The sequence below is a fragment of the Leucoraja erinacea genome, chromosome 13 (assembly GCF_028641065.1).
Source record: "Leucoraja erinacea ecotype New England chromosome 13, Leri_hhj_1, whole genome shotgun sequence".
NCBI classification, from domain to species: Eukaryota; Metazoa; Chordata; class Chondrichthyes; order Rajiformes; family Rajidae; genus Leucoraja; species Leucoraja erinaceus.
Genome location: NC_073389.1, coordinates 45701835 through 45725951, shown reverse-complemented (window position 1 = coordinate 45725951; position 24117 = coordinate 45701835). Strand labels below are relative to the sequence as shown.

The 24117-nt window shown below is 44.8% G+C and overlaps 1 protein-coding gene across 4 annotated transcripts in view; it reads left to right on the top strand.

The window, feature by feature from the left end:
* The first annotated feature begins 4735 nt into the window (after positions 1-4735).
* Positions 4736-24117, top strand: part of LOC129702989 (interferon-induced GTP-binding protein Mx3-like) — a 42185-nt gene continuing 22803 nt past the window's right edge. The window contains exons 1-9 of one of the 4 annotated variants that reach the window (XM_055645122.1): positions 4736-4874; positions 9892-9990; positions 13010-13225; positions 13537-13729; positions 14876-15013; positions 16315-16469; positions 19241-19379; positions 22905-23103; positions 23855-23933. In XM_055645122.1, coding sequence (XP_055501097.1) covers positions 9904-9990; positions 13010-13225; positions 13537-13729; positions 14876-15013; positions 16315-16469; positions 19241-19379; positions 22905-23103; positions 23855-23933 — 1206 coding nt within the window. In that variant the 5' untranslated portion in view covers positions 4736-4874; positions 9892-9903. Of the gene's footprint in view, positions 4918-5176; positions 5476-9891; positions 9991-13009; positions 13226-13536; positions 13730-14875; positions 15014-16314; positions 16470-19240; positions 19380-22904; positions 23104-23854; positions 23934-24117 lie in introns of those variants that run through there. The other 3 variants (XM_055645123.1, XM_055645124.1, XM_055645125.1) reach the window with 3 other exon arrangements.

Genomic DNA, 24117 nt, shown 5'->3' with positions numbered 1-24117 from the left:
TGACTGCATTGTCTGTGGAAGAAACAGTTAATAAGAACGAAAAGTTATGAAGACCTGCTCTGTCTTCATAATAGAGCTTTTGTTTTTTTTTCTCTTTTTTTCTTTTCTAAGGCCTATTTCTTAACTTTTTTTCCTAACTTTGCTTAATGGGTTTTTCTTTTTGATCACTTTTTCCACAATATCATGATTCTTTCTCACTTTCTTTACTTTCTTTACTTTTCTCTCTTTTTAAAGCTTAAAAAATGAAGTGGTACAATAAATGTAATAAGTTATATTTGGCTTGTATTATTGTACTGTACTGTACTAATAAATACAATTATAAAAACAAAAAAAAGAAAAGTTATGAATTATTTCTTTGTTTTGTAATACTTCTATAAGGACCAATTAATCAAGAAACAACATTTGGAAGATTCGATTTTACTATCTTAAGAGTGCGTAAACTATATCTCCACACATCCCCGAGTAGTAATGGCTATCAAAGTTGGACATTGAGAAAGTTATAGAAACTGCCATTACATGAAAAATAGATGTAAACTTAAGATCAAAGGTCAGGAATAATTAACATTGGTTCACAGGATGTCATTTACCTGGTCATTGACATACACTATTCATTTGCAACCAGCCAACACTTCCTACAGGAAGCATCGTCTGAAATGTGCAATGACTTCCTGCACTTTTTTATTAATAAGGTTGTTTCCATAAGGGCTCTCATTTCAGCTCCTGCCTCTGACCCCTCTGTTTCTGTCCCATGCCTGGTGGTATTGGATAAGTTTGTGCCTATGACATTGTCATGTTTAGAGGACGTGGTTAGCCATATTAAGCCGTCGGGTTCCCCTTGTGATGCTGTCCCTCCTCATCTTTTTAAAGAGGTTTTCCCCAGTATAGGGCAGTCGGTTCTTGCCATTATCAACAGCAGCTTGTGTTCTGGGGTTGTCCCCATAAGTTTTAAACATGCAGTAGTGCAACCACTACTTAAGAAACATGGCCTGGATCAAACTGTTCTGGCCAATTTTAGACCGATCTCCAAGTTGCCTTTTATTTCTAAAATTGTGGAGAAAGTTGTTTATGCCCAGCTAAAACGTTTCTTGGACGAGCATAATATTTGGGAGGTTTTCCAGTCTGGGTTTAAAACTATGCATAGCATAGAGTCAGCATTGCTAAGGGTTTTTAATGACATCCTCCTAGCTAATGATTCTGGTGATTATGTGGTTCTTGTCCTGCTGGACCTATCTGCCGCCTTTGATACAGTGGACCATGGTATCTTAATATCTCGGTTACAGCACCTAGTGGGCATTTGTGGCAGTGCCCTGGGATGGTTCAGGTCTTATCTGGCAGACAGAACTATGTGTGTAAGCCTTGCTGGTTTTGAATCCTCCTCCGCTCCTCTGTCATATGGGGTTCCACAGGGCTCAATTTTAGGGCCCCTGCTTTTCTCACTGTACTTACTTCCTCTGGGTTCCATTCTTAGAAAGCATGGCATCTCTTTTCATTGTTATGCTGATGATAGCCAACTATATACGCCGCTGAGGAAGGAAGATGCCTTTTCTGGCAAATCACTTCTGTCTTGTCTTGAGGACATTAAGTCCTGGATGGCCCTAAACTTTCTAGGATTTAATGAAAAGAAGACAGAGGTGATATTGGTTGGTCCCAAATGGCTGCCGTGAACCTCCCCCTGTTGACTTCGGTCCCCTGGCACGGTATGTGAAGCCAACGGTTTTGGACCTGGGTTTTAGGATGGACAGTGATTTTAAATTAGATCATCAAATAGGCGCGGTGGTTAAGTCCAGCTTCTTTCACCTAAGGCAGCTGGCAAAGGTGAAGCCCATTCTTGAGCGGCAGCATGTTGAAACAGTAATCCATGCCTTTATCACATCTAGGCTGGATTACTGTAACGCACTCTATTTTGGAGTTGCTCGATCTTCCCTGGCTCGTCTCCAGTTGGTTCAAAATGCTGCTGCTCGCCTTTTAACTGGAACTCGAAAGAGGGAGCACATAACGCCAATTCTGGCCTCCCTCCACTGGCTCCCAGTGTACTTTCGAGTTCATTTTTAAATTATTTTATTTATTTTTAAATCTTTAAATGGGCTCGCCCCACCTTACCTCTCTGAGCTGCTTCATCCCTACGCTCCTGCCCTGTGCCTCAGGTCAGCTGATCAGCTGCTCCTGGAGGTACCGAGGTCTAAGCGGAAGCTCAGAGGGGATAGAGCCTTCTCTGTTGCTGCTCCGGCGCTATGGAACACTCTGCCGTTGCACATCAGACAGGCCCACTCACTGTCCATCTTCAAAACCAGTATTGAAACACATTTATATTCCTTGGCTTTTGACCCTGCTTGAGACTTTGCTCCTGTTTTAGTGCTTTTAATGTTTTTACTCTCTCTTTTAATGTTTTTGTTGTCATGTAATAATTTTTTGTCCATGATTAGTCATGTACAGCACTTTGTTGCAACAGTGGTTGTTTTTAAAGTGCTCTATAAATAAAGTTATTATTATTATTATTATTATTACAGACAGATAAAGAAGCTTAATCAGCCAGCCACAATTTAGATCACAGAGCACTCCATATTTTAAGCTTTGATTCTTCCTTGTTCAATCCCATGCACTTTGAGTTGTGCACTTTGACCCATGTGCACGATAGTTTCAAAATATGGAAGGGAAGCACTCATTTTGGAAAAGGGTAATGTTAGACCACGGTGGAGCAGCGGTAGAGATGCGGTAGAGAGTCCTGGGTTCGATCCTGACTATGGGTGCTGTCAGTACGGAGTTTGCACGTTCTCCCCGTGACCATGTGGGTTTTCCCCGGGTGCTCTGGTTTCCTCCAACATTCCAAAGACGTACAGGTCTGTAGGTTAATTGTCCAGTAAAAATTGTAAATTGTTCCCAGTGCGTAGGATAGTGCTAGTATACGGGGATCGCTGGTCAGCATAGACTCCGTGGGCCGAAGGGCCTGTTTCCGCACTGTGTCTCTTAACTAAACTAAACTAACACAGAAAATCCTTGATAAACACAGCAAATGGAGCAGCGACTGGGAATGCTTAACAGAACTGACCAGTTCTGATGAAAAATCAGTGACTTTAAAAATTAAAGCTGATTCTCTCCGTACAGAAGTTACAAGATCTGCTGAGAAAATTTCCTGATTTTATTCCAGATTTCCTAAATCCACATCATTTCGCTTTTCAGTTCAGTTTAGTTTATTGTCACGTGTACCAAGATACAGGTACAGTGAAAAGCTTTTGTTGCATGCTAACCAGTCAGCGGAAATCCAATACATGAATACAATCGAGCCATTTACAGTGTATACGTACATGATAAGGGAATAACATTCAGTGCAAGGTAAAGGCAGTAAAGTTAAGGAGATCAAGGATAGTCTCAAGGTCACCATTTGCAATGTTTTAAGACTTTGTAAAAACAAGAGTGGCATTTGAGGGGCTTTTGGATTGGCACACAAATTATGGATCATGTGCAGGCAAAAGGGATTAGTTTAATCTGACATGATGTTCTGCACATGGGCTGAATGGCCAGGATGGAACTCGGGTCTCTGGCGCTGCAAGGCAGCAACTCTACCGCTTCTTCCCGCATCCCAAAGCAGTGCGGGTTGGTAGGTTCGGTGGCCACTGTAAGTTAACCCCAGTGTGTTGGGGAATGGATGAAAAAGTTGTGTACTATAAAAATCGTTGAACAAGTGATCAATGGTCAACCTCAAAACAGCGGGCTGAATCAAAGATCCTTTAGCGGAGCAAGATAGACCTTATGCAATGGGCTGACATGTAGTACGCAGCGGAGCGGAACGTGGGCCTTGTTTTCATACATTTCCATAACCGGACCCGACCCAACCCGACCAGACTCGCAGTGTAATCAATGTTGCGGGGGAACAGTTTGTGTTATTAAATTTAAATTCTGAAAACGAGGAGAAGATTTTTACCAAATAACTTTTATTTTTACGAGGATGTTTCCGTAACCAGCTTCCATCTCCGCACTATTATCCTATGGGATCTTTGGTGCGGAGATGGAAGCCGGTTATGGAAATGGGGCCTTAAATTATCCATGAGTCTGCCCATGACCGTACTACGTCTTTTTCGTCGAGTGGACTATCTTGCTCGCTATAGGATCTTTGGGCTGAATGGCCTGTTTCCATTTTCCTGCATGTTTCTTCTGAGGGTTTTGCCCAGGAAATCCTCGAGAGAGGGGGCGTTTGGTGTGTAGGAAGGAACTGCAGATGCTGGCTTGCACCGAAGTTAAACACAAAATGCTGGAGTAACTCAGCAGGACAGGCGTCATCTCTGGAGATGAGGAATGGGTGACGGTTTGGGTCGAGACCCTTCTTCAGTCCCTTTCGGACCAGTGGGCAGTGCAGGTGGTGGAGCGCATCTTGGACAGGAAGAGTCATGTTTTAATTTTACTTTTCTAAATACTCTGCTGGAAATTGTTTTCTCATTGCATGTATAGAACTAAACCTTTTATTTACAAAACAAAAGGCAGTTTTTTCCTGAAGCAAAAATAAAGGAACAACATGCTGGATGAACTCAGGGGGCTCAAGCAGGTGTTGTAAAGGCTAGAAGGGTGGTTAACGTTTCGGGTCCTGCCTGCTTGTTTGTTCAGATTCCAGCTTCTGCCTTGCGTATCCTGAAACCTGGTTAACTTTCGTTTTCGTTTATCTCGAACACTGCAAACGTGTGACGGCAACTTTAGTTTCGGCTTCCTGAGTTGGTCTCCATGGAGACCACGGAGCTGTAAGGACTTTGGTCTCCGTCACTCGGCGTTGAATTCATTGGCTCATTCTCGTTACGAAAGCGACCCGCAAGGGTATTTAAGAACGCGTTGGGTTCCGAGCGCTTTAAAAAACAGTTAAAGTGTCCGTTTAGCTTCTTCACACACAGGTACGAGTTTATAGCAACTGCGTAGATTCTATGGGATATATAGGTATGTGTGGGTGTATTGCAAATTCATAATCTTTTGTCATAATCTTTGCCATCTTGCTATATATGAATATATATATATATATATTATTTCTTTCCCCTTGCCATTCCTTCGCTCCAGAGATGTTGCCTGTCCCGCTGAGTCACTCCACTTTGTGTCTACCTTCGATTTAAACCAACATCTGCAGTTCTTTCCTACCTATATATATATATATATATATATATATATATATATATATTTCCTACCAGGAAATGAATATATTTATATATCATCAGTCTGAGGAAGGGTTTCGGCCCGAAACGTCGCCTATTTCCTTCGCTCCATAGATGCTGCTGCACCCGCTGAGTTTCTCCAGCAATTTTGTGTACCTTCGATCTTCCAGCATCTGCAGTTCCTTCTTGAACACATATTTATATATATTTTTGTTTGGGAAGGGCTGGGCGTCTTAAGGTCGCTGAGATTGTTACACGGACATGTTTTTACAAACTGGAGATGCTGACTGTCCTGTCCCGCTGAGTTACTCCAACATTTTGTGTCTTTCTCGGGCGAGATGTTAAGCAAGTGAGTCTGATGTTCAGCAACTGAGTGTCGCCTGCTAAATGTTAACATGGATGGATAATTTAACCCCTCTCTGCTTGATGTTTCATAACAGGAGGGTGGAAACTTTGTTGACCTCTGGTACTGAAATCAATTGTCGCGATGCCTATTTTTGGAAATGATTATTGCACATTACTTGTCGTACATTCCATGTGTGAAGTGTTTTTTTAACATCCTTCCTGCCCTCTAAAATCAGTACCCCGTTCCTGCTGTTTCACCACAACCCCTCTTACCCTCGAATTTGTCTAATTTACTGCGCACCTTTCAAAAGACTGCTCCCCAAAACCCCATGTCATCTATGCTCTCGATCCTCACTCCGAACTGTTTCGCAATGTCAATACAGTAAATCCTAATTTTAACGCACCCACATATAACCAATTTCGGATATAGCAGATTCGCATCGGTTTACTTTTCATATTTGTTTTATTTAAGTTACTGCTGTCCATGGTGCTTCGGAGACCACTGTAGGGGAGTTGTTAGCGGGCCAGGGTTTTGTTTTGTTTCACATGACCGCGTGATCGGGAAAACTGGTTAATCCAGAAAGACTGCAACCAAGGGTGCCGGAAAATCAGTGGTAAACCTATACAAGGTTACAATCAAGGTGTCCAGAGTGTACAGATACAAGATAAAGGGGATAACTTATAGTGCAATGTAAATTCAGGTAAAGCCTGATGAAAGATAGTCCAATGGTCTCATAGAAACATTTAAAAATAGGTGCAGGAGTAGGCCATTCGGCCCTTCGAGCCAGCACCGCCATTCAATATGATCATGGCTGATCCTCTAAAACAGGGGCCTCCAAACTTTTCAGTATGAGGGCCACATTACATATTTGCCACATTTTTGCAAGCCGTAGGAAAAAATAAAGAAATGTCAATTTTATAAATTTAATGTATCTGTCTACAAAGTAGATTATTATCTGAATGGTGGCCGATTAGGAAAGGGGGAGATGCAACGAGACCTGGGTGTCATGGTACACCAGTCATTAAAAGTAGGCATGCAGGTGCAGCAGGCAGTGAAGAAGGCGAATGGTATGTTAGCATTCATAGCAAAAGGATTTGAGTCTAGGAGCAGGGAGGTTCTACTGCAGTTGTACAGGGTCTTGGTGAGACCACACCTGGAGTATTGCGTACAGTTTTGGTCTCCTAATCTGAGGAAAGACATTCTTGCCATAGAGGGAGTACAGAGAAGGTTCACCAGACTGATTCCTGGGATGTCAGGACTTTCATATCAAGAGTCAAGTCAAGAGTCAATTTAATTGTCATTTGGACCCCTGGAGGTCCAAACGAAATGCCGTTTCTGCAGCCATACATTACACACAAATAGACCCCAGACACAACATAATTACAATTTTACATAAACATCCATCACATAGCTGTGATGGAAGGCCAAAAAAACTTATCTCTCCACTGCACTCTCCCCCCCCCCCCCCGATGTCAGAGTCAAAGTCAAAGCCCCCGGCTGGCGATGGCGATTGTCCCGCGGCCATTGAAGCCACGCCGGGTGGTGCAAGGTCGCACACCGGGTCTTGGTGTTGGAGCCCCCGGTGTGCGCTCGCAAAGTCCCGCGGCCATTCCAGCCGCGCGGGGCAGTGGTGTCAGGCCCCGCTCCAGGAGCTCTTCAACCCCGCAACACGGGCGGGAGAAGTCGCCGTTGCAGGGGCCCCGAAAAGCAGTCCCCCTCCAGGGATCCGCGGGCTCCCGGTGCCGCCGTCCGCAGACCCGCAGTAGCAGCCTCCGACTCAGCAGCAGCAGCAGCGGCATCGGCAGCAGCAGCAGCAGCAGCAGCAGCGGCAGCAGCAGCGCTCCTCCACCGCTCCACCCGCTCCGGTCTCGGCCAGCTCCGCGACGGCAACGGTGAGTCGGCACCAGAGTCCCCGGCTTCTTCCCGTTGGAGGCCGCTCCTCGTTGCGGCCTCAACGACACCTGAGACCCGACGAAAAAAGGTCGGGCCTCCAGTGCAGGGAGAGATTCAAAAGTTTCCCCCCCCCCCTCCCACACACACACCCCAACATAAAATAACAAAAACTACATAAAAACACAGACAAAAAATAATAAAACGCGGACAGGCTGCAGAGGCCGCTGCTGGCCAGAGCCGCGCCGCCTACCGGATATGAAGAAAGACTGGATAGATTCGGTTTGTACTCGCTAGAATTTAGAAGATTAAGGGGGGATCTTATAGAAACTTACAAAATTCTTAAGGGGTTCGACAGGCTAGATGCAGGAAGATTGTTCCCGATGTTGGGGAAGTCCAGAACAAGGGGTCACAGTTTAAGGATAAGGGGGAAATCTTTTAGGACCGAGATGAGGAAAACTTTTTTCACACAGAGAGTGGTGAATCTCTGGAATTCTCTGCTGCAGAAGGTAGTTGAGGTCAGTTCATTGGCTACATTTAAGAGGGAGTTAGATGTGGTCCTTGTGGCTAAAGGGATCAGGGGGTATGGAGAGAAGGCAGGAACAGGATGCGAAGTTGGATGATCAGCCATGATCATATTGAATGGTGGTGCAGGCTCGAAGGGCCGAATGGCCTACTCCTGCACCTATTTTCTATGTTTCTATGTCTCTCTGTCTGTCTCTCTCTGTCTCTCGCTCTGCGTCTCTCTCTCCCCCTGCCCCCCCCCCCCACATCAGTCGGTAGAAGGGTTTCAGCCTGAAATGTTGCATATTTCCTTCGCTCCATAGATGCTGCTGCACCCGCTGACTTTCTCCAACACTTTTGTCTACCTTCGATTTTCCAGCATCTGCAGTTCCTCCTTAAGTACTTGTTTAACTGTTCTACCATTTCTTTGTTTCCCATTATGAATTCACTTGTCTGATTGTAAGGGACCTACAATTGTCTTCACTGATCTTTACTTTTTACATAGAAACATAGAAAATAGGTGCAGGAGTAGGCCATTCAGCCTTTCGAGCCTGCACCGTCATTCAATATGATCATGGCTGATCATCCAACTTCGTATCCTGTACCTGCCTTCTCTCCATACCCCCTGATCCCTTTAGCCACGAGGACCACATCTAACTCCCTCTTAAATATAGCCAATGAACTGACCTCAACTACCTATTTAAACTATCTAAAGTAGCTTTTAGTGTCAGTTTTTATATTCCCCACAAGCTTTCTTTCATGCTCTTTTTCCCCCTCTTAATTAACCCCTTTATCCTCCTCTGTTGAGTTCTAAATTTCTCCCAGTCCTCCGGTTTGCTGCTTCCTCTTGCCAATTGATATGCCTTATCTTTGGATTTAACACTATCCTTGATTTCCCTTGTTAGCCACAGTTGAGCCGCCTTCCCCATTTTATTTTTTCGCCAGACAGGGATGAACCATTTTTGGAGTTCATCCATGCAGTCTTTAAATGAGGTAGGTGGTGGCTCTGGACTGCACTCTAGTTGTCGATAGGATGGTTCAGTTGCCTGATAACAGCTGGGGAAAAACCCCCTGAATCTGGTGGTGTGCATTTTCACACATTTGCACCTCTTGCCTGATGCTGAGATAGGAAACGATGGAGTGATCGGGGTAAGATTCATCCTTGATTATGCTGATGACCTTGACGCAGTGCGGATGTGAAATCTTTATTGCATGTTATTGTTTAGTGGTTGTGACATAGAAATATGTAATTTGGCCCATCGGGTTCACACTGGCCCCAGCAGGCCAATTCCATTTGTCCCATTCCCCAATATCAATTTCTCTAAAATGCCCATTGACTCCCCTTATCCTTTGTCACTTGCATATTCTAGAGGAATTTGCAGCAGCCAAGTAATGTACCGTTGAACTAATGTACAATGAATCTTTGGGACGGATGAGGAAACCCATGTACCCAACAGAAACTCGCACAGTCAAGACAAAACTATGCAAACTCCACATCGACAACACCAGAAGTCTGATCGAACCCAGGTCCCTGATACTATGAATCGGCAGCAATAACTGCTGCGCTCCCACACCACGCAATAACATGATATTACAACATGGCATACAACACAACACTGCATGTTCTTCAAGGATAGACACAAAATGCTGGAGTAACTCAGTGGATCAGGCAGCATCTCTGGCATCATCAGAGAAGCTGCCTGACCCATTGAGTCTTAAATAAGTGATAGGAACAGAATTGGGCCATTTGGTTCATCCAGTCTACTCTGCCATTCAATCATGGCTGATCCATCTTTCCCTCTTAACCCCATTCTCCTCCCTTCTCCCCATAACCCCTAACACCAGCACTTTGTGCCCATCCTCTCTACACTATGCGTTCTTTATCAGTGACCTTTTAAACTTTGAAATAGTTGGTTTATATTTAATCTATTGACTTTGATCGTTACAATAACTCCAACTCATAATCACATGATCATATCTTTGTAATTGAAAAAAATTGAAACAAAAAACTAATAATTTCCACAGATTAACTGCAAAATGACAACGAACTCCATAAGAAAGAAAGTAAAGCAACACCGAACGGGAAAACCCTATTCATCCAGAGGAATTCAGGAAGAATTCCAGGTACCTTCATGTCCAATAAACGCAATGGACATCAAATGTGGCACCTCTTCTCTCCTTATACTGCAGTTATTTATCTCCTATTCATCTCTGGCCTTTGTTCAATCCTGTGCCCCTCACCTCACCCCTATCCATCTATCACTTGTCTAAAGGTCTGAAGGAGGGTCCTGACCCAAAATGTCACCTATTCCTTCTATCCAGAGATGCTGCCTGTCCTGCTGAGTTCCTCCAGCATTTTGTGTGTCTTTGGTTTAAACCAGCATCTGCAGTTCCATCCTATATCACTTGCCTGACGTTGTCCTCTCTACCTGCTGTTACACCGCTACTACAATCCATCTGTAGAAGGGTCCCAACCCGAAACATGACCCATTCATGCCGTCCAGTGATGCAGCCTGATCCGCTGAGTTACTCCAGCATTTTGCATCTTTCTTTTCCAGAGCAATGTCATTTTGTCTCCTTTCACCTCCTCCTGCGTCCTGAACTTGGAAGGTGAAAGATGAAAAACTGTGGTAAAAATGCGAGATTTTTGTGTTCATAAGGTCATACATGATAGGAGCAGTATTAGGCCATTCGGCCCATCATGTCCAGTCTGCCATTCAACCATGGCTAATCTATCTCTCCCTCCTAACCCCATTCTCCTGCCTTCTCCCCATAACCCCTGATACCCGTGCTAATAAAGTGTTCTGAACACTAACAAACGCTTTCAAATTGTAGCGTCAGGGTAACGCCCGGTTCTGAAGTGACCGCACCAACACTCGCAGTTGGGTGAACTCACGTGATATGTTTTACGTAATGTGACCAGAAAGTCTATGGGGGAAAAAAAGCCCTTTGACCCAATGTGTCCATGCTAATCCATTCTGGGTTAGTCTCATTTACCACCATTTGGTCCTTATACCTCAAAACCCTTCCTTTCCATGAATCTGTTCAAATGTCTTGAAAGTTATTAATGTACGTAGACATCTTTCCTCGCTGTCCGATAATCCTCCAATGTTGGTGTCATCTGCAAATCTCCTAGCAATGTTAACTACATTGTCATCCAAATTGTTAATGGGGATAACAGACCAGGGTGGACTCAGCGCGGATCCCAATGACATTCCACTGATCACAGGCTTCCAATCAGTAAAACAATCCTCCACAAATACACTATGATACCTTCCTCCAAATCCATTTTGAATCCAATTGGCGAGTTCACCTTGGATTCCATGTGACCTAACCAGCCAGATTAGCCTACCATGCAGGGCATTTTAAAGGTCTTAATATGGTCTATATCAGGGGTTGGCAACCTTGTTCTGCATATGGGCCAGGACTCGTGTCTGTGAGCGGATGGCGGGGCACATCTATCACATGTATACATGGATCCCGTCCCAGATGACAGGCATCAAATAACGTGTGCACATGGAACCCGCCCCTTAGAGCACTGGCCTCTAGTTACGGGCGCTCACGAACAGCGCACCTACCAACCATTGCCTTGGCTCTGTCCTGAAGGCGGTGGCTCAAATATCATACTCACTCATCCTCGGCCTACTGACAACCCCGATCCCGACAGTGAAGCCCAGACACAGAAGGCGCGCGGCTGTGCCGGCAGCTTTGCGCAGGATGCGGTACAGCCAGAACTCGGTGCTTGGCTCTGCAATTGCGGACGCCAGCACTGGTCTCCTTGCGTCCTTGTGTCACCGCGCCTGCGGAGGAGGGCGTCTTCTTCAGCAAGCATCTGTGCCCAGGATGAGGTTTTCCATACCAGGTCATCGGAGATGTCCTCATTCTTTAGGGAATGGGGGTTCCCCCCTACCATTTTTGGATGAGGCTCTCATTAGGGTCTCCTCGATATCCCGCCGCTCCACACTTGCTCCCCCTCTCCCATTCGTAACAAGTCCCCCTTGTCCTCGCGTTCCACCCCATCAGTCTCACATGCAGCTCCAGAAAATCAATTTTCGCCACAAAATCCAATGGGATTCCTCTCCTGGCCACTTCTTCCCATCTCCACCCCTTTCTGCTTTCCGCAGAGACCGTTCACTCCACAACTACCTGGTCAACTCGTCCTTTCACACCCATACCACCCCCTCCCCAGGTACTTTCCCCTACAACCGCAGGAGATGCAACACCTGTCCCTTTACCTCCCCGCTCGGCTGCATCCAAGGACCCCAACGGCCTTTTCAGGTGAGGTAGAGGTTCACTTGCACCTCCTCCAACCTCATCTACTGTATCCACTGTTGCACGTGTCAACTCCTGTAAATCGGTGAAACCAAGCATAGGCTCGGCTATATATCTCCGCCTTAACCTACCTGATCTCCTGGTTCCTCAGCACTTTAACTCCCCCTCCCATTGCCAATCTGACCCTTCTGTCCTGGGCCTCCTCCATTCACAGAGTGAGGCCCAGTGCAAATTGGAGGAACAGCACCTCATATTATGCTTGGGTAGCTCACACGCCAACGATATGCACATTGACTCTCTAACTTCAAATAGCCCTTGCTTTCCCTCTCTCTCCATCCCCTACTCCTTCCCAGTTCTCCTACCAGGCCTACTGTCTCAGACTACATTCCATCTCTTTCCCGCCCACCTCTCTGTCATCAGGGTCAAGGAAAGAGCGTTCACGTCACAGCCCTGTTTTCACCAACATTTCCACCACCACAGGAAGCACGAGCAGCGCAAGACAGACACCATTGTATGCAGATGCCGAGAAGTGGACTTCTTATCGAGTCCACACACAAGATTACGCTGAACAACTTCTAATCTTGTGTGTGGACTCGAGATGAAGAAATGTGACAAAGGATCTCAACCCGCAACGTCACCCATTCCTTCTCTCCAGAGATGCTGCCTGTACTGCTGAGTTGCTCCAGAATTTTGTGTCTATCTTCGAAAGTCTGCAGCTAGTTAGGGATGGGCATTAAATGCTGGTCTTGCCAGAGATGTCTTCATCATTTTAAATTGGGGGAATGAAATGTGGACTAGACTGTTGCTTGATGGTCGGTCAACATCAGCGACTGGATGTAGAGCTATGAAGTTGCTTTTTTTTAAATCGTAGGAGGGAAAGGAAATTACATATTTGGCACAGGCAAATCATCTTCCCATGGAGCAATTTTTACCAGCGGTAGTAGCCAATGGTCCTCACAACATTCCGGTCTATAATGGAGACTTTACCAACCCCACAAAGACTGGCTTGCAGAAGGATGTCTGGATGTCTGCATTTGGCGTGCCATCAGCACAAGCACAGGAAGAACAAAGAATTATTTCAGTGAAGGCAAGTGACTTTATTTTCTGAAAACTACAATGAGATCAAGTTTCCGATTCTGTTTCAGTTTAGTTTATTGTCACGTCCACCGAGGTACAGTGAAAATCTTTTTGTTGCATTGCATGCTAACCAGTCAGCACAAACACAATGCATGATTGCAATCGATTCATTCACAGCATATAGATACATGATTAGGGCGTTTTGTGCAAGGAAAAGCCAGCCAAGTTTGATCAAGGATTGTCCGAGGGTCACCAATGATTTAGATGGTAGATTTGCTCAGTTATGGAATATGTCCTATCTCTCTCTCTCTCCTTCTACAGGCAATGGATACCCCATTGTCCACTCATTACGAGCGGGATGTACGACCATGCATTGATCTCATTGATTCTCTGAGAGGATTTGGTGTGGATAAGGATCTCGGACTTCCAGCCATTGCAGTGATTGGTGACCAGAGCTCTGGGAAGAGCTCAGTGTTGGAGGCGCTCTCAGGAGTGGCCTTTCCCAGAGGGAGTGGTAAGAGACTGTTGGATTCAATAATAAGTTGTTTAGGAATTTATATCCCTTTGTGTTCAAAGGTAACACTGCAAAGGCACACAGAAAGTCTACCTCAGCAAAACAGGCTTGGGCACCACAAGGTGGGAATGGTTATAAGCCATCTTAATTAAATTAGACACTAACAGGCCCATATTTTTGATACAACCCAAATCACCTGGCTTTTTACTATCATTTTATCTTTCCTAATATGTATGGTGATTTTCTTACACTACAAGCCTAATCTCTCCAACTGTTTTTATAATTTCCTCTAATATACTGTGGAAGTGTCTTAATCACTTAATCATAATATTGGAGACTAGGTTTAGTTTAGCTTAGGGATACAGCACGGAAACAGACCCTTTGGCCCACTGAGTCCGGACCGACCAATGATCCCCGCACGTTAACACTATCCTACACACACTTGGGGAAGTTTACGTTTATACCAAGTCAAGAAACATATAAACCTGTACGTCTTTGGAAACCAAAGATCTCTGAGAAAACCCACACAGGTCATGGGGAGAACATGTAAACTCCGTCTAGACATACACCCGTAGTAAGTTTGAACTTGGGTCTCTGGCGCTGTAAGGCAGTAGCGCTGCAGCTCCTTCCAACACAATGAAGTTCTTAACTTGCTGCAGCTTAAGAGGCCCATTATTTCAGTAGCACACAAATAAATATACAATAAATGTTAATACAATTGTACAAGTACCATTATTCTCTATCATCGGATTAACTTATTGTTCGGTTAAGATGGTCTTTTAACACAGATAGTATGAGGAAAAACATTTTCACCCAGAGAGTTGTGAACCTGTGGAATTCTCTGCCACAGAAGGCAGTGGAGTCCAATTCACTGGATGGTTTCAAGAATAAGTTAGATATAGCTCTTAGGGCTAATGAAATCAAGGCGTATGGGGAGAAAGCAGGAACAGGGTACTGCTTGTGCATGATCAGCCATGATCATATTGAATGGCGGTGCTGGCTCAAAGGCTGAATGGCCCTTCTATGTTTCTATTAATAGATTGAAATCTGATTATTGTTATTGGTTGCACTGGTTTGTTCTGACAATATCTCTCAAAAACATTCTCTTCTAAACTGACATATCTGGTAACGTTTTTATTGCGACAGGAATTGTAACAAGATGCCCACTCGAATTGAAGTTAAAAAATGTCAAAAAAGCAAATGTTTGGAAGGGGAAAATCAGCTACAAGGATTATGAGAAAACACTCAGTAGTGCAGCTGAGGTGGAACAAGAAATTCGCAAAGGTATGTTCCAAAGTATTGCTGTGTAAGACATGTTGTGGATTGATGATGAATGATGAATTGTGATTCAAATATAACGCTGCAAAGATTAGTTTTGAAAGATTGCTAACAATTTCTTGCACTAAATGTAATCGCAACCAACCACTAACCATACGTCAAAGTTGCTTTTTTTAAATACACATTTTCCTAAATGAAGAAAATTTAAACCTTCAACAATTGAAAATTCATAATTTTGCTTTGGTTTATTAAAACAATTCTGGCAAAATTGGGACATTGATATGAATCCCTTGGGGATGCAAGTCATTCCATCAAATGCATCTTCGAACAACCAATTTACACTTTTATTGTACTTGTAATCAAGTACTTAATATTAAAAAACAGTTACAAAGAGCATATTTGACATACCTTATTGTGATTTTGATCCTACACTCGTCCAAATAAGTTTAGTTCAAATAAAACATGTAACCAAACACAGTTAGGCTTATCACTAGAAGTGTACTGAAACATTTTATTTTGCCGGACAGTCCCGCAGCATATCACTGGTGCTCTCTGCCTGTTGAAGGTCATGTTGTGAGCAATTTTGGTCACCATATCTGAGCAAAGATATGCTGGCCTTAGAGAGGGTCCAGATGAGGTTTACAAGAATGATCCCAGAAATGAGTGGATTGACATGATGAAAGTTTGATGGCCTTGTGGCCGTACTCGCAGGAGTTTAGAAGGATGGGGGGAGGGGGACCTCACTGAAACGTACCGATTACTGAAAGGCTTGGGTAGAGTGGATATGGAGAGGATGTTTCCACTAGTGGGAGTCTAGGACTAGATGGAAGAGCCTCAGAATTAAAGAACGTTCCTTGAGGAAGGAGATGAGGAGGAATTTATTTAGTCAGAGGTTGGTGAATCTGGAATTCTTTGTCACAGACGGCTGTTGAGGCCAAGTCAATGGATATTTGTAAAGCAGAGATAGATCAGATTCTTGAATAGAGCAGGTGCCAGGTAATGGGGAGAAGGCAGGAGAATGAGGTTCAGAGGGAGAGATAGATCAGCCATGATTGAATGGCAGAGTAGACTTGATGGGCCGAATGGCCTAATTCTGCTCCTATCACTTATAACCTTATCCTGTCGGGCTGTTTACATCGGTAAACCCGTAGCAAATTCATCCACACCAAAGAACTGGAATACAGTATCCCAGTAGAAGCCTGCTCCAGGGACCCTGGAACAAGCAAATCTTCTGCTTGACCCTGCTGTCAACTTGAGGATGACAGAACATGTAACGTCATATGTTTTCGCTTCTTTCCTGTTTCCAGCCCAGGACAGTATTGCAGGGGAGGGAGTGGGAATCAGCCATGAACTAATCAGCCTCGAAGTTGAATCCTCCAATGTCCCTGACCTGACTCTGATAGACCTGCCGGGTATCGCCCGAGTCGCCGTTCGTGACCAGCCCCAAGATATCGGAGACCAGGTAAGGGGATCGTATTTTTATATAATGGCTTAAATTCACAATTCCTTGGGAAAACATCCCTGGGAGAATTACCCCATTGTTGTTTGTGGAATCTTCTAACCAAAATATATGCTAAATTTCGTATGCAACAAGTCCAATCTCTCCAACATTTGTTTTTATTACCCCAAAGGTATTTTGGAAGTGTCTTAAGGTTACGCAATATTGGACCTCCTCTCTTCCCTTTACATTTTGCGCACTCACCGATCAATTTATCACACCGATTTTTTACTTCTATGGAAATGAAATGAAAATGCAATGAGCTGTTTGGCCTGCCCTGTGCTTGAAACTGCAATGGAAATGAAATGAAAATGCAATGAGCTCTTTGGCCTACCCTGTGCTTGAAATTGCAATGGAAATGGAAATTAAATGGACATGCAATGAACTGTTTGGCCTGCCCTGTGCTTGAAACTGCAGTGAAAATGGAAATGAAATGAAAATGCAATTAGTTGTTTGGCCTGCCCTGTGCTCGAGACTGCAATGGAAATGGAAAAGTAATGAAAATGCAATGAGCTGTTTGGCCTGCCCTGTGCTCGAAACTGCAATGGAAATGGAAATAGAAATGCAATGAAAGTGAAATTAGTTGTTTGGCCTGCTCTGTGCTTGAAATTGAAATGGAAATGAAATTATATATTTGGCCTGCCCTGTGCATGAAATTGAAATGGAAATGGAAATGAAATGAGTTGTTTGGCCTGCCCTGTGCTTGAAATTGAAATGGAAATGAAATGAAATGAGTTGTTTGGCCTGCCAGGCCCCTAATAGCTGAGAAACCGACCCTTTTGCCCAAAATGCCCATATTAGCCCAGGAGGAGCATTTTGGCCCAAAAGGCCTGTGCCAGGCCAGGAAAAGTCCAGATTAAGTGCCTTTCACTGAGATTTCACCCTCTTTTTTAAGATCCCCTTTGGCCCAACTGGCCTGTACTTGCCCAGGAAGAATCCCTTCGGCCCATCAGTAAGTATTCCCCCTGCAAGTATTAAACCTCACCCCAATATTTTTCTCCCTCCCTTCATTGGCTCCCTGTGAGAGTCAGGTCAGGATAGACTTCCCTCCTTCATTGCTGTGATCTGCAGTAAGAGATGAAAAATGTCTTAAATTGATTCGCCACCCTCTCCCCCTTCTCTATCACAGTCTCTCACCAGGCCTGAGTGACTGAGCTGCCAGCCCAAGAATCCATGCGGCCCACAAAGTCCATGCCAGTCCTCTGTAAACCAGTCCCTTCGGCCCACAACAGCCATACTAGCACTCCAGTGACACCGCATCCAATCAACACTTGGCAAAGTAGAAGAAAACAACAAAAAAAGAAAAAAACAGACGGACTGCAGGCGAGCCGCAGCTGCTAAGGAAGCGCCGCCACTTAGTCTAGTACACAGTATAACACCATGTGAATATGAAGAAGGCTATTTACTGACGATCCTAGAATAATAAAGAATATGTTATGGAACAGATAGGAATAGGGATAATACTTTGTCAAGTGTTGATTGGATGTGGTGTTGAGCCTTGTCTGGGTTTTCTGTAAATCAGGGTAAATGTTTCCATGTTGACTTCCTCTCGAAGTCCATTGTGAATACAATGTATTGAACTGTTGTATCATTGGGTTAGGGAAATGCCTGTTAAGTATGGGGTTAATCGATATCTGTAATTGGGTTATTGAGAGACCACCTCCATGTGGTTCAGCCCCTCGAGGTCTCGGGACTTATAAAAGTCCACGATCACGAGGCTCAGCGTCGATCTTCTGGAAGAGCGCTCAGGACTGCGTGAACTTCTGTGGTGCCTCTGTCTGAGCGAGGCCTAGAGGGCTTGAACAGGCAGACGCGAGGATTGAACCCGCGGTGGGATAGGTGCAGTGTGTGATCTGTGACGCGCTTTTGGTAAAATAACATTTAGTTGTTTCAAGTGCTCGATTCAGTGTTTTTATTGAAACTAGACTGGGGGGGAAGCTTAGAAACGAGCAATTATCATGGGAAGAAACCGAAGATCTAGGAGAACACCCACATAGTGATGGGGAGAACGTACAAACTCCGTACAAACAGCACCCGTAGTCTGGATCGAACCCGGGTCTCCGATGCTGCAAGAGCTGCAACTTTACCGCTGTGTCATCGTGGCCGCATTATACATCTGATTATCTATTATATATTAAAACTGTGTGGCTGCCGCCTGCTGTCCGAGGTCCGGCTGCCTTTCTGCCTTTTGATTCGTTGACGGCTGCTCCTTCCTTTCAGCTTCCAACACACTTCAAAACAAAGTTGCAAGACAGGAACACTCTGAACTTTTCACCTCAATGGGATATCACAGCAAGTGCTTTAACAGGAGGGTGAGGGCCAATTGGTATTGCAATTGGAACTGCTGCCGCAGGCAGGGGAGGTGTAATTGGAATTTTTTTTTTAATCCACTGCTGAAGGAGGCAGGGGAGTGCTGGAATCTTACATTTGGGAACGGGTTCAGTTCCGTTGGAGGAGACGGGTGCATGGTGGAATATTGGGTTGGGGGATCACACCATTGGGGGAGCAGACCCAACGGGTCTGCACTTGGTCTAGTACCATATAAATACATCAAGCAGCATTAAAGCTGCCACTGCATTGAGTTTGGCAAAAGTATTAAATGTAATTCTCTGTCAAAGCAAAATAACAATTGTTTTGTTGTCCATTGCACTTGTGCCTGAAGTGCTTGTGCCTTCACAATGTGTATATGTCAACCTCTTCATGGTTCTATAACTGTGTGGTGTGCTTTATTCCAGATTAAGAGACTCATTAAATTTTTTATTCTGAAACGAGAGACAATTAACCTTGTGGTTGTGCCTTGTAACGTCGACATAGCAACCACAGAAGCACTGAAAATGGCCCAGGAAGTGGACCCTACTGGAGACAGAACTTTGGGTAATTGCATACCCTTCCTCACCCCCACCCCCCCCCCCCCCCCCCCCCCCCCCCCTTCACCCAGGTACCCAACACAGGCACAATGGCCTGGAGTAGGCTTCGTATTTTGAGTAGGCCTCAGCGGCATCTCCCGTGCACTATCCCTAAAGTGCCATGGAATGTCACTTATAAGGTCATAAGTGATACATAGAAAATAGGTGCAGGATTAGGCCATTCGGCCCTTCAAGCCAGCTCCGCCATTCAATATGATCATGGCTGATCATCCAAAATCAGTACCCCATTCCCACTTTCTCCCCATACCCCTTGATGCTGTTCTGATAAGAGCAACAATAGGCCATTCGGCCCATCAAGTCTCCTCTGCCATTCAATCATGGCTGATCAATCTCTCCCTCCTAACCCCATTCTACTGCCTTCTCCCCATAATCCCTCACACCCGTACTAATCAAGAATCTATCTCTGCTTTTAAAAAATCCCTTGCGTTTGCTATAATTAGATAATTCAAGGATTAAATAAAATAAAGGCTTCTACTTCTTTCTCTTGTGTATTCATCTAACTTCTCCTTCAACTTGTATGTCAACCACAAACCACCTTGTGATAGTTGCTTCAAACTTTTTCTCTCAATTCCTGCTCTCCTCAAAGTTAATCTTTGGACCCTGTTGTAGGAAGGAATTTTGTGTTATACCCACACCCTGAATCTGGCTTTACTTGGGGCCCAGCTGAGAAATAGGAGGTGCTGTTCCTCCAATTTGTGCTGGGTAGTCTTTTCAAATGAGGCAGAGGTTCACTTCCACTGCCTCCAACCTCATCTACTGTATCTGCTGTTCCAGGTGTGGACTCCAATATATCAGTGAGACCAAGCACAGGCTTGGCATTTGTTTCCTGAACACATCCGCTAAGTTTGCCTAAACCTACCTGATCTCCCGGTTGCTAACACTTTTACTCCCCCTCCCATTCCCAATCCGAACTTTCTGTCCTGGACCTCCTCATTGTCGGAGTGAGGCCCAGCACAAATTGGGGGATCAAAGCCTCATATTTCACTTGGGCAGCTTTCACCCCAGCAGTATGAATTTTGACTTCACTAACTTTAAGTAATCCTTTCCCTCTCTATCCTTCCCTCCCCCTTCCCAGTTCTCTGACCAGTCTGACTGTCCCTCTGATTACTTTGTGTCTCTATTTGTTTTGTTGTCTCCTTCACGTAGGTAACAATGATCTTTCAACATTTCCCTTGATCTGCATCTCTTTTGATCTCATACACTTCCTTATCTCTGTAACTCCCACTCCCCTGACTCTGAAGAAGGGTCTCGAGCTGAAACGTCATTCCTTCTCTCCAGAGATGCTGCCTGTCCTGCTGAGTTACTCAAGTATTTGCGTCTATCTTCGGTGTAAACCAGCATCTGCAGTTCTCCTACAGTTCTACCCTATTTCCTGAGCAGTTTTATTGCCCTCAACTTAGTGTACAACCCCCCCAATGTTTAATTTAACTAAACTAGCTATGTTGTGGAACCTAAACAACGAGATAAATCTATTTACTGCCTCACTAACATCCTTGGGTACCATACGTTGGCCATTTTTACCATCATACTTCCCCCGTCTGTAAGCTCGATGGTTCAACACATTACAAACTATTCATTTTCTCCGATAATGTCTCAGTGTACTACAGCTATATACTTGTACCTGATATGCTCATCTAAAATGTATCTTTTAAGATTAGAGATACAGCGCAGAAACAGACCCTTCGGCCCACCAAGCCCACGCCGAACAGCGATCCCCGCGCGTTAACACTATTCACGCACATTAACATGGCATGTTTGTGATCTGGAACCAGTTAAAGACTGCGCTAGAAAATGCAGCATAGTCTGAAAAAGGGTTCCGATCCGAAACGTCACCCATCCATTTTCTCCAGAGATAGAAACATAGAAACGAAGAAAATAGGTGCAGGAGTAGGCCATTCAGCCCTTCGAGCCTGCACCGCCATTCAATATGATCTTGGCTGATCATCCAACTCGGTATCCTGTACCTGCCTTCTCTCCATACCCCCTGATCCCTTTAGCCACAAGGGCCACTTCTAACTTCCTCTTAAATATAGCCAATGAACTGGCCTCAACTACCTTCTGTGGCAGAGAGTTCCAGAGATTCACAACTCTCTGTGTGAAAAATCTTTTCCCATCTCGGTCCTAAAGGATTTCCCCTCTATCCTTAAGCTGTGACCCCTTGTCCTGGACTTCCCCAACATCGGGAACAATCTTCCTGCATCTAGCCTGTCCAACCCCTTAAGAATTTTGTAAGTTTCTATAAATTCCCCCCTCAATATCCTAAATTCTAGCGAATACAAGCCGAGTCTATCCAGTCTTTCTTGTGAAAGTCCTGACATCCTCAGATTTGGAGACCAAAACTGTACGCAATACTCCAGGTGTTCTCACCAAGACCCTGTACAACTGCAGTAGAACGTCGCTGCTCCTATACTCAAATCCTTTTGCTATGAATGATAACATACCATTAGCTTTCTGACCCACTGCCTAACCCATTGAGTTACTTGATCCCACCACTTGCCACATCTTCCCATCTCCTCCCCTGTCTGATTTCCGCAGAGACCACTCCCTCCGTAACTCCCTAGTCAATTTGTCCCTTTCCACCCGAACCACCCCCTCTCCTGGCACTTCATCTTGCAACCGCAGGAAATGCTACACTTGTCGCTTTACCTCCTCCCTCAAGGACCCAAGCAGTCTTTCCAGGTACGGCAGAGGTTCACCTGCACCTCCTCCAACCTCATCTATTGCATCCTCTGCTCTAGATGTCAGCTGCTCTACATCGGTGAGCTCAAGCGTAGGCTTGGCTATAGCTTCGCCCACCACTTCCACTCAGTTTGCAATAAAAACCTGATCTCCCAGTGGCACAGAACTTCAACTCCCCCTCCCATTCCGAATCCGACCTTTCTGTCCTCGGCCTCCTCCATGGCCAGATTGAGGACCGCTATAAATTGGAGAAGCAGCACCTCATATTTCGCTTGGGAAGTTTGCGCCCCAGCGGTATGAACATTGACTTCTATAATTTTAGGTAGTCCCTACTTTCCCCTCCCCTTTGCAGCTCTCCCAGCCCACTGTCACCACCTCTTCATTTCTTCTTCCTGCCGCCCCCACCCTCACATCAGTCTGAAGATGGGTCTCGACCCGAAAGATTGCCTATTTCCTTTGCTCCATAGATGCTGCCTCACCCGCTGAGTTACTCCAGCATTTTTTGTCTACCACTGTGTTACCCCACACTTTGTGCCTATGTCTGGTAGTCACTATCAAACCCAGATCTCTGGTGCTGTAAGACAGCAACTCTACCCCTGTGCCACCATGCCACCCTATTAAAGTGCTTATGTTGTACTGAACTGGATACAAAAAATGAATTTCACTGTACTTCGGTGCATGTGACAAATATAGTTCCATACCATCATCCTTCAAAATTTCCGGCACCACCACTACCAATCACTGGCAGCAAATTAATTCCATCATCTTTCCCTTTTTTCTTTTAAATTTGAAGGTATTTTGACCAAACCTGACCTGGTGGACAAAGGAACAGAGAAAGACGTAGTTGATATTATGAAGAACCTGACAGTAGAGCTGACAAAGGGATACATGATCGTTAAGTGTCGTGGCCAGCACGACATTGATGAAAAGATATCACTGGTGGACGCAATCGCCAAGGAAAAAGCATTTTTTGAAGACCACGAACAATTTGGGTAAATGGTGAAGACTTGCTTTCCATTAAGTGAAGTGTAGATGGCAGATCGTGTAGACGGTAGACACCTGACATACTTAGCACTTCCCAGTTACATGTGCAAACAACCTTCACATCAAGCTGCACCAAATAGTCACCTTGCCGACCCAGGACAACATGCGCCATTGAGTCAAACTTCACACCCAAGTTTGGTTTAGTTAAGGGATACAGCGAGGAAAAAGGCCCTTCAGCCCACCGTGTCAGCACTGACCAGCAATCCCTGCAAATTAACACTGTCCTACACACGAGGGACAATTTACATTTATATCAAGCCAATTAACCTGCAAACCTGTATGTCTTTGGAGTGTGGGAGGAAACCCATGCCGGTCACGGGGAGAACGTACAAACTCCGTACAGAAAAGCACCTGTAGTCAGGGTTGAACCTGGGTCTCATAAGGTCATAAGTGATCGGAGCAGAAATGGGCCATTCGGCCCATCAAGTCTACTCCGCCATTCAATCATGGCTGATCTATCTCTCTCCTAACCTGATTCTCCTGCTTTTTCTCCATAATCCCTGACACCCGGCGGGTCTCTGGCGCTGCAAGGCAACAACTCTATCGCTGCGCCACAGTGCTGCCCTTGGAAGCTCGCTTTGCATCAACTTTGCATCACATTGTTTTCCGTGTAAAATTGTTTGATTGTTATTTTGCCAATATCATGTAATGTTTCAGCCTTGACCAAGGTATTCTCTTTTTCACAATTTCAATAACTAGGCCACTATTGGAGGAAGGAAAGGCAGGCATCCCAAATTTGGCTGTTCGGCTTACAAAGGAACTGGTCAACCACATTAATGTAAGTTTTACTTTAAAAAAACAACCTCCATTTTCATTGATGTCAGGGTTGTGCTGATCAGCTGCATTTTAAAGTAATTCAGCAATGTTCGTCTTGAGGCCTCTCAGTAACATTTGGATATATACAAATACAAGGTGTGGTTATGGGAGCGCGCATGCAGGGCTCTCGCGTGACTTTTTTTCTC